Source organism: Vigna radiata, chromosome 11 (assembly GCF_000741045.1).
Source record: "Vigna radiata var. radiata cultivar VC1973A chromosome 11, Vradiata_ver6, whole genome shotgun sequence".
Taxonomy (NCBI): domain Eukaryota; kingdom Viridiplantae; phylum Streptophyta; class Magnoliopsida; order Fabales; family Fabaceae; genus Vigna; species Vigna radiata.
In genome coordinates this window covers 19,710,623-19,721,845 of record NC_028361.1, presented here as the reverse complement: position 1 = coordinate 19,721,845, position 11,223 = coordinate 19,710,623, and the positions used below count along the sequence as shown (strand labels likewise).

Sequence of the window (11,223 nt, the reverse complement as noted above, 5' to 3'; positions counted from 1 at the left end):
AGTAGCACAATCTCCTTTTGCTAGTTTCCCCCAAAATAAAAGTTTGCGTCTCTTGAATTTCTTATGGATCTTTTCAACCCAAAACCGAACCTGGATTGTTGCTTAGTTCCATTTTCATCCGCAAGAAGAAAAAATCACGGTGAAACGATAGCTAGGCAACAACCCAAGGTTGTTTTTGGGTTGAAATGATCAAAAGAAATTCAATAGATGCCGCTTTTTCTGGGAGGCAACTAGCAAATGGAGAATGTGTTACTACGTTATCCCAAGAAAGGAACAAAACTGCACTAAAACACAACACAAAGAAAGCAAATTTTAATCAGTTGAACTCGAAGATAATGGATGAAAGACTAAACAAAGTTTAAACGGTAAGCATAAAAAAAAAACCACGCACCTGGGATGCCGCAAGAGAGAAAAAAGAGAAGAGGTAGACGATAAAGAAATCAGAAACAACAATGTAATGCCGCAAGAGAGAAAAAGAAGAGGTGCCGCAAGCGAGTAAAGGAAGAGGCCACAAGAGAAAATGGAGAAGAGGAAGACGATATCAGAAACTGAATGCCGCGAAGAGTTTGCGGTTTATTTAAAATGAAATTGGACGTCGGTTGCTCCAGACACCGACGTCTATATTCACATAGACGTAGGTTATCTCACTAATGTGACGTCCAAGTTAACAATTAAACTGACCTTTTGAATACCATTAGACGTCGGTGTTGAGGGGAGCCGACGTCTAGGAAGCTGAACCGATTGACGTTTGATTTCCTGTCAGGGATGTTGTCGACAGTTGTGATGGGGCGCCGACGTCTATAATGATGAACATAATTACTTACAGGCACATATACGTTGGGGCCCCTTCTAGCTTACGTCTAAATTGAAGATTTTGTCTTCCCGCTTCCATTCAAGCCGTAAACATCTATAATGATGAACATAATTACTTACAGGCGCAATAAATCTCAGTATAGTCACCTTAAATTGTTTAAATTTAATTCAACTATACAGAATGATTTGTATTTTAATCAAATCTAATATTAAACATCTGAGATCTTTAACACTCTTATTCTTAAAAATAGAGGAGCAAAATACTCAAGGATAACAGCAGAAAGTAAGAAAACATGATAAACAGGTAAGTGATATATACGAATATTTTGATATAAAAAAAAAGTAGGAACTGAAAAGGAAGGTATAGGGAGTTTAGAGACCTACCACTTTGATCCTGACCCCATCTTTCTTAAAGAGATGACAGAAAGAAAAATTTAAGCCAAAGGTTTTCAGTTAGGGTACGTACGGTATTTATACGTATTATAGCAACAATCACCTACTGCTGTACCCTTCCAATATATCCTTCTATGTATGTATATGTTAACTCTTGTGAAGGACTGATTCCATTAACAACAGCGAGTAACGACAGTTCTGCATTGAAAATGGGAAGGATGCCATGCTGTGAGAAGGTAGGGTTGAAGAAAGGACCATGGACTCCTGACGAAGACAAGAAGCTCCTCGACTATGTTCGGAACTATGGCCATGGAAACTGGCGTTCAGTGCCTGCAAAAGCCGGTAACAATACAACTTCTCTGTACCCTTTTTTCTCAATCATCGACTGTGCATGTTCTTGATATTGAGCAACACGCTCCAAATCTCCAATTTATTTGTTACGTACATGTATGATTTATATCTAGGTCTTCAAAGATGTGGAAAGAGTTGCAGATTGAGNTGGATTAACTATCTCAAACCTGGTATCAAACGAGGAAACTTCAGCGCCGAGGAAGACCGTACCATTATTCAACTTCATGCTCTTCTTGGAAACAGGTGACCTTCTTTTGGTTTTCATGCTTTTTTATTAGTAAATCAAAAGGTTAATCATATATTTCTCAGAAGCTAATCATGTTTCTCTATTGCACACACAGATGGTCAATCATAGCAGCTCATCTTCCCCAAAGAACAGACAATGAGATCAAGAACTATTGGAATACCAACATTAAGAAAAGACTCATCAGAATGGGCCTTGATCCCATTACCCACAAAACAATAAAACAAAACACGTTTGAACCATTTGGTGGTGGCCATGACAACCCCAAGGATAGCATCAATATCTGTCACGAGGCTCAATGGGAGAGTGCTCGACTTGAAGCTGAAGCCAGAGGATCTATGTTGCAAATTGGATCCTCGAATCTGTCTGAGCTCATTTTGAGAAAAATTCCAACTGAACCTTATCTTTCAGCACATACAGTGTCAACCGAACACAATACAGTATATAACATGTATGCCCTCGTGCTTGCCCCAAATCATGATTTTCGGTCATCTGTATCCACTTTGATCATTCCAACGCTTCCTGCAGTTTCTAATACTGCACAAATCACGAGTAAAGAAAGTTCACTTTCATATAAGAGTGATAATAGTATCATGGGAGCTAGTGGGCAAAGTCAAAAGGTAATGGAAGGTTGGGTATCAAACTTACAAGATGATGACATTATGGTGGCTGTGGAAGCATTCAGAACAGAAGGGTCTGAGAGTATCGAAGAGCTGTTTAATGAATCCACTTCCATTTAGAAGGTCTAATACGACGATTTCTTTCAAATAGCTTCTTCTGTTTGGAGGGGTTTTCTGTTTCATGTCAGGTTGGATGTCAGTATGTGTCTCGCCCACGTTATGCTTTCTGGTATCATCAAACAGATAATTATATTTTTGTTTTCTCATGTTCTGATGCCCTATTCTTGAGCATTCCTTGTGCTTAAGATTTAGTTTCCTTTAGTTTTAATTAAATATTTCTTATAAAAAAATACATACTGTGAATGCCAAGGTCGCGATGTTGCATGTTACTATAATCTCTATATAGTATTTGGCAACTTTCATTGAAAACCATACGATCAAAAGATATGTATGCATCCATTGTTTTAGGGAAAGTGTTCGTATGGTGGTTAAAGTATCACTTTCCATAATTAAAAGAGATAACATAGTTTTCTCATTTAGTCAATGTTACTATAGTTTCAGTCTCATGTGCCGTACATTCAATACTACATGGTGTTAATAATGGAACACGTCATTTTGCATTGGATAATAATATATTGACACCCCTTTTTTCTATAACTTTTTAACACTGACACGTGTTAAAAGGTCATTTCTCTACTTGACAAGATTTTTTTTAAGAAAAGAGTGATGTGAAAATCTCATTTTAGGCATTTAGTTTCGCGGGAATCATCTTCGTTTTCAAACCTCGTTAAAAAAGGACTATTGTTCGTCGAACTACCATTTCACCTCTTTTCGTGTTGAAGTTCCGTCATTCCTTGACCGTGAATTTTCGTTTTCGTCTTCTGCTTTAGGTTTTTTTGTTCCTTTTTGCCAACGTCGACGACTTTGTATTGTTTTGCTTTGTTTTGTATTTTTCGATTTTTTCTTTGTCAAGATTAGGTTTTTCCTTTTTCTTGGTTCTACATTCTTGTGTGGATTTGTTTAGTTCTTTTGTGGTTGTGCATTATAGGGTTTCTTGTTCGGTGTCCTCTTTTGTTAGTTTTGTTGGAATACAAACAAAGTTTTATATAGTTAAAAGAAGAGACAGATATGTGTTTATATACAGATAGATACCTCTATTGGTAAGAGGTCTTTCGAGTGATACCAAAAACAAATCTGTGAGGACTTGACTCAAAACGGACAATATCTTATCAAGTGTAAATATCTATGTGTGTGTCAAACCTCCTCCCAACAGTGCTATAACAGTTCATGGTTAGAGAGCAAGATATGCTCATTGGCCCAAAGCGAGCGAACAATATCTTACCAAGTGTGGAGACCTATGTATATGTCGAAACTCCCTCCAACAAGTTTGAATGTGTTTGGGCGTTATGGTTTTCTATTTTTGGAATAATGGAGTCTATTCCAAAAAAAAAAAATGAAAGCAAGGTAAGTATATGTGTATAAGTAGAATTGGTTTTTTACGTTGAATCTTGTTTTCTAATGGTTGATTGTTTTGTCTATTGCAAGTCACTTGTTCACAAATTTTTAATACAAAAAATATTCATTGTAATGTTAATGGCTAAGGTCATGAATGGTAGAAATTATGATCACATAAAAAATCAAATCTATGAATAAAACATCCCAAATTAGTAAATAAAACATGTAAAATTGGTTGGAGAGCAGAGTTCAAATAATTGGGGACCTACAACTAAATTTTAGACAGAAATGTCCATCCTCTTCTTCACAAATGTATAATAGAAAATATATTATTCTCATTTTAGTGTACCCTTAAAGTCATCAATTGAGACAATTATGACCAGATAATAAACCAAATCTATGAATAGAACATCCAAAATGATGAAAAAAAAACCAGAATTGGGTGAGGAGCACAGTTCGATCAATTGGAGACCAATATGTAAAGTTTTGCACATGAAGGTTCACATACTTGTTCCCAAATTTTTTTTGGAGAAAAATATTGATTTACATGTTAATCAATCCTAAGGTCATCAATGGTGGGATTTAAAACAATATAATAAATAAAATTTGTTAAGAAAACATCCAAAATGAGTAAACAAAACCTATAAAATTGGGTGGGGAGCACAGTTCAAATAACTGGAGAACTACGTCTAAAGTTTTGGACAAAAATGTCCACCATCTTCTTTACAAATGTTTAATAGAAAAAATATTTATTCTCAAGTGAATTCACCCTAAGGTCGTCAATGGTAGGAATGATAATCACATAATAAACCAAATCTATCAACAAAACATCCAAAATAAGGAAAAAAAAAACATGTAGATTTGGTTGAGGAGTGCATTTCAAATAAGTGGGGACCTACGTGTAAACTTTTGCACTTGAAGGTCCACACACTTGTTCACAAATTTTTAATAAGAAAAATATTCCTTTTCATGTTAATGCACCTATAAGATCATGAATGGTGAGAATTATGACAACTAATAAACCAAATGATAGAAATTGGCCAAGTAAAAATGGAGAAGAGAAATAGAAGCTTTCTTATAAGCTTTAAACTTGAAACTAATATTGCCATGAAGGTAGAAGTTGATAACTCATGACTTTGGTATCAGAGATTTGATCACTTCAACACACATGCCTTAAAGCTTCTATATCAGAAAAACATGATGAGAAATCTTCCATGCTTGAAGAAGAATAATGAATCATGCAGAGGATGTCTCCTCGGAACAACATTGATTACCATTCTCGACAAACAAAGCATGAAGAGCAAAAGACTTATTGGAGTTGATTCATATCGATGTTTGCATATCGATGAGAACCCCTTCACATCACAACAAAAAGTATTTCATCCTATTCATTGATGACTTCTCTAGAATGACATGGGTATATTTCTTAAAGGCAAAGATATAAGTCTTCGGAGTATTCAAGAAATTCAAGGCCCTAATTGAGAAGCAAAGTGGAAAACAGATAAAAGTACTTATAAGTGATTGTGGCAAGGAGTATACATCTAGCGAGTTTGACAAATTCTGTGCAGATGAAGGCATAAAGCAACAACTTACAATCGCATATACTCCACAAGCAAATGTTATGTCAGAAAGAAAGAATCGCACAGTTATGGAGATGGCAAGATCTGTGCTAAAAGAGAAAAGTATGCCTAATACTTTTTGGGCTAAAGCATTGCAATTTACATTCTAAACAGATATCCAACTTAGGTAGTCTAAGACAAGACTCCTATTGAAGCTCGGAGTGGAAGAAAGTCATTAGCTAAACACCTACAAGCATTTGGGTCTATTTGCTACATACGTGTTCCTGATCAAAGGAGGCACAAGCTTGAAGAAAAGACTATACGAGGAATATTCTTAGGATATAGCACATAGTCAAAAGACTATCGAGTCTACAACCTACAAACAAAAAAAGCTCATCATTAGTCGAGATATTGAAGTTGATGAAAATGCTTCTTAGAATTGGGAAGAAGAAAAAGTCGTTAAAAGCAACATTTTACTTCCAATGCAACAATCTCATGAAGAAACTCAAGAAGAGGCAAAAAATTCAGGTATGCTTTCTCCACCTCCACAACAAGAAGATTCTTCACCTGAATCAAGTTTAAGATGAGTAAGATCTTTGCTAGACATATATGAAACTTGCAATATGGCCATAATTGTGCCTAACTAAGCAAAGATTAAACATCAATTAGACAACTAAGCGTGTATCCAATTGCAGGTGGACAAAAATATTGAATACGAGCCATGTCAGAGCAACAAAAATACAATTACGGTTCAAAAATCTCATGGAAATGATGCAATTTCACTAATGACCAACCAAGCACACTTAAGCTACCATTAAAACGAATTTAAAATAGCAAAATCAAATTGAATTCATCAGACCATAGTAACAGCTGAACCAAAAATGCAATTCTCGAATGAAAGTACAAAGCTAGGACGAAAACGAAAGTTGGAACGAAAATGCAAAGTTGGAACGGAATATGGGAAGTTGGAACAAAATGCAAAGCGAAAATTTGGACAAAATTGAAATGCTAATGCGAGATTTAAACAACAATAAGAAAAATAGACAAAATAGCAATTAAAAACGAAATTGACTCGGTACAAGAAAGGGGAAAATGAAAGCAAACCCAAACCCCAAAATAGGGGGAGCTGAAAATGTCCCAATGCATAAAAGGAGAATGAGTAGAGGGGAAGAAGAGTCTCCAAATCTGATTCAAGGGTTTTAAAAACCCCTTTTACAATGTTGTCCTTCATATGGACTTCTACAAAATCTACCAAAAATGGGCCTAAAGTCACAAAGTTTGACCCAATTACATTAAAAACAGAATAAGAATAAAATGATGACGTGGATAATGGTGAATGGTATGGCAACACTCTTGTTGTCCCAAAATATGATTCCAAAATTGTTCTGCAAATAATAATTGGAATAATTTAAGCTCAAATAATTCAAATTAATTAAAATAACAATTACAAGTTAAATTAAGCCCAAATAGCAAATGAGACAATAATGGAGAATTAAACACAATTCGGTGTAGAAAGCTAAGTGAATAGTACAAAATAAGGATTCATCAATCTCCTTATTTTTATTTGGTTTAAACCCTCATTTGGTCCTCATATTTGTGTGTCAATCTAAATTAGGTCATCGTTTTTCTTTTTCGATCTTAATTGGGTCCATAAACTTGTAAAAATGTGCCATTAAGTCATCTCTGTTAAGTTTTGACTAACACCATCTGCAATTGCTGACTTGGTGCACACTTAATAGGTTGATGTGTATTATTTAATTATGTGGAATTTTGTTTATTTATTAAATTCAAAATCCTAATTTAATACATTAGGATGGAACCTTCAACAAGCCCTATAATTGTAATTTCCTAAACCAGAAATTCTTTCCAGCCTTCGGTTTCCTTTCTCGCGCATTAACTTCAGGTTGCCTTGATGAAGCTCGCAGCAATGCTTCTTTTCCTTTCCTTTGGCTTCCACACTCTTCTTCTTCAGGGATAAACCTAGCTTTGGGTCGCGCAAGGGAAAAATCTTTCCCCAATCTATTCTCCTTTTCAATCACCGTAAGCAAAGCTAGAAGCTTGAAGCTTCTTTCCTTTCCCTTTTCTTGCGATCAGACTCGATGTTGGGGCAGGAATGTTCTATGGTTCCGAGCAGAGGCAGAGACTTTGTATAGGCACAACGAATGATGTTGCGATGACAGACGAAAGCGGCGGTGACGTGTTGCGAGGGTAGTCGGCGCGATAGTGGAGAGAATTGTATTCTGATTTGGTATTTTAGGATTCCTGAACTTGTTTCTGAAATTGGGAATATGGAGATCAGGACTTGCAAATTTTAGGTTTCGTTCCTGATTTAATGGTAATTAGAAGAAGTAAAGTATAAAAGAGAAAAGAAAAAGGCATTGGTTTGGTTGGTTGACCCACTCACTTCATTATCTATAATTTGTGGTAAAGAAAAGAGTGTGAAGAGGGTCAAAGCGAAGCGAAGCAAATCAATGCAAGGTCGCTTCAACCTTGATTTCAACGAAACTCATTCTGCATCGAGCAATCAATCGATCACGCAATCTGAGTGGAATCTACCGTCAATGAAGTGCAAGAAGTGGTCAGAAGTGGAGGAGCAAACCCTATTGTCCAAATACTTAGACCTCCTCTGTTCGGGGACCCTCGCCAAGCTCAAAACGCGTGAGAAGAAGTTCAAGCCCGTGGCGGAGCATGTCAATGCCGTCCACCACCACCTCGACCCATCCTCCTTCCCCTTCAAGTGGTCCTGGCGCAACGTCTCCATCAAGGTTCGGAACATGCGTCACCAGTATCTCGGCGTCAAGAAGAAGGTCAGCCTTGCATCTTTTGGAATAAAAAAGGTTATGATATAATTGCACACATAATATAATTATAGCCAAGTGAAACTCTACGACCGACGCGGCAGGCGAAGCTCTACGATCTACGACCGACGAAGCTTTACGATTTATGGGGAAGTGAGCCGAGTGAAGTGGGTGGTGGAGAATAGATTTTAATTTTGCCACGTAAAAAACTCTTAAATTTAAAAAAAAAAAATCCACATAATAAAATATTTTTACATAAATGTACACCTTGTCAGCAACTGTAGACAGTGTTAGTCAAAACTTAACGGAGATGACATAATTGGCGCATTTTTATAAGTTTATGGACCCAATTGAGATCGGAAAAAAAAATGATGACCGAATTGAGATTGACACACAAATACGAGGACCAAATGAATGTTTAAACCCTTTTATTTCTACACCTAATTAATAAAGTATAAAAGACTATTTTTCCCCTAGGCAGAAATATAAATATAAATAAATAAAATAACATAACAATTATGTTCTAACAAAAATGTACACTCAAGAACACTAATTATTAAACAAAAACACCAAATTCTCAAAACCACTTTATTTCTAAGACTCCTATTTTTTCGAATCTTACATAAACTCATCAAAAGTGAAGGAAGGAAAAATATATATAATAGCAATTACTAAATCTTTGTCTACAAATCAAATATGCTCTTACATAGTCAAGAATGTATCTTGCAAAGATTTCAAACACTTTTTGAATGCTTCAAGTCTTCAATCCTCAAAGTATTTGTCCTCCTCCTAAAGACCAAAGAAATTATGTCTGCCGAAGACACTAAGACGCTCAAGTCAGTCTCTCATGTTAACAAACAATAAATGCATAATTAATTTAAATAATTTACCTACTAATAAGAGTTATTTATACTTTTTGAATTTTTTTTTTACTGGGATGGGTCTTGACCTATTGGCTCAAATACTTGTTGTCCATATAAGATTAAATGAAAAATAGATGTAATAAGTAGGTATAAATTCAAGTGTCCATATATAGGATTTTAAATATTATGCTTTTTTTGAATTAAAAACTTCGTTGTTTTTAACGTTAACTATGTGTATGGTTTTGGTTTCTTTTGGTTTTTAAAAGTTGAATTCAGTGCTTGCTACAAGAATTTTTTTTAGTTAGATGGAAACGGTAGTTTGACCTTTAAAACTGATTGGATGTAGTGATAACTTGTACTTATTAATGCTAATCCAGACTAGTGTTTGATAACTAATTGCATGTGTTTAGGAATTTTGGTTGATCATATGCGAGATTTTAAATCTGACTTAGTGCTTAGACACATGAATGGTGTCTATGGACTGTTTTGCACTATTTAGGCCATCTATATTTGATGTTTAGTTGGTTAAGTTTTGTTGTAGTTGGAATAAAGTTTCCTAGTGATTAAATTTTTTTAAAAATTCGCATTGGCTATGGTATTAGAATTAATTGTTTTTAAACTACAAGTGACATTCTAAAAAGGGTGTAATAACGGCTCATCTCAACCTTTAACTTGCACCAGCTTGTCATGGTGTTTGGCTTAGGCTTGCATGTTTGCCTATGTAAGCCTCTTTCAAGTTTCGGTCTCCCACGACCTTCGATGCGAGACAACCTGTCTTAACTTTTAGTATGAGACCATCTATCGACCTTTAATCTAGGGCGATTCGACTTGATCTTATGAAACTGACCAGTCTCAAACTTAACCTGAACTGACTAGTGAGGATCTTTAACTCGAGCCTGCATGTCACAACCTTTGGCTTGTCATGCCTTTCAACCCGAGACAACCCATATCAAATTGTGACCTAAAACAACTTGTCTCAACTTTAACTAGAGACAATTAGTCTTAATTTTCAGTCTTAGACGGTCTATCTCAACTTTTAACTCATCTTGACCTTCGTTCAAGCCTAATCCATCTTAACTTTTGACCGGACATGAAAGTGTAAATTTCAATTGTCATTTGTAGGATGCAACTTTAATGCAGATTTAACCATATACTTCTTCACCTCCTCGTCTTTCCAAACCCTAAACCCAGATTATAGTATAAAGAAGAGACATGCATGCTTCCAACCAATAATTGGGACCAACGTATCGAAGGGAATAACACACCCAGCAGCATACTTTATTTTGAATTTCTAACCGCTCGGCACAACCTATGAATGATTCAATTCTTTGAAATACTTTATCTGAACTAGTCTCCTGCACCATCGCCAGAGCAATTAACTATATTGTCCTTCCAAAATCCTAATTTTCCACCTTTATGTTATGCAGACTGGTGCAATAACTATCTTCAACCAATAATTTCACAGGCTGTCCTATATCATTACCAAAAATGCAGTGATGCAACCACGTTATACATATAGTTTGAATTCTCCTAAAAAAAGTAATTCTTTTTCGTTGTTTTATGACTTTTACTCCATTTATAAAACAAGAGTACTCCATCTGCTGATAAAAATAGTACTCTATCTGAATTTTCTGTCTTTATTTTTTAAAAGTATATGGCAGTCTTTAATTATTGTAACTCATCTTTTTGTAACAGTATTTCTATCTATAGTTAAGAATAATCAGTATGTTATTATTCACATTAAACAGAAATACAACTTGAAATAGTATTTATATCAATTAAGTATTGTATCAAAATATCATAACTTAGAATGGGGAGACATTTTTTTATATTGATTGCCACCAAATGTCTCAAACCACATAAGACCACCTTTGATTCCTAGGCTTTCCAAATGTCTGAAACCCCAGGAACCAAAAAGTTTAGCACCATACTACATTGATGCCACTGCCTTAAGCTGTTAAAACTGGAAGCCTAAGTATCAAGATCTCTTAAGCATTCACACCGAACTTACGAAAACACGTCTAAATCAATTTATATCCTTTAGAACAACTAGGTACAATCATAAACATACCACATGTAGTGTCTTTACTGCCCTTCGATGTTGATTGTTGCTTTGGAATCTCCAAA

The 11,223-nt window shown here is 35.4% G+C and overlaps 1 protein-coding gene across 1 annotated transcript; it reads left to right on the top strand.

Moving 5' to 3' along the window:
• The first annotated feature begins 1,415 nt into the window (after positions 1-1,415).
• Positions 1,416-2,541, top strand: LOC106776883 (transcription factor MYB106-like). The gene is made up of 3 exons (XM_014664347.1): positions 1,416-1,548; positions 1,671-1,800; positions 1,899-2,541. Exons 1-3 carry the CDS (start codon positions 1,416-1,418, stop codon positions 2,539-2,541), a joined length of 906 nt encoding a protein of 301 aa, XP_014519833.1.
• The last annotated feature ends 8,682 nt before the right edge of the window (positions 2,542-11,223 follow it).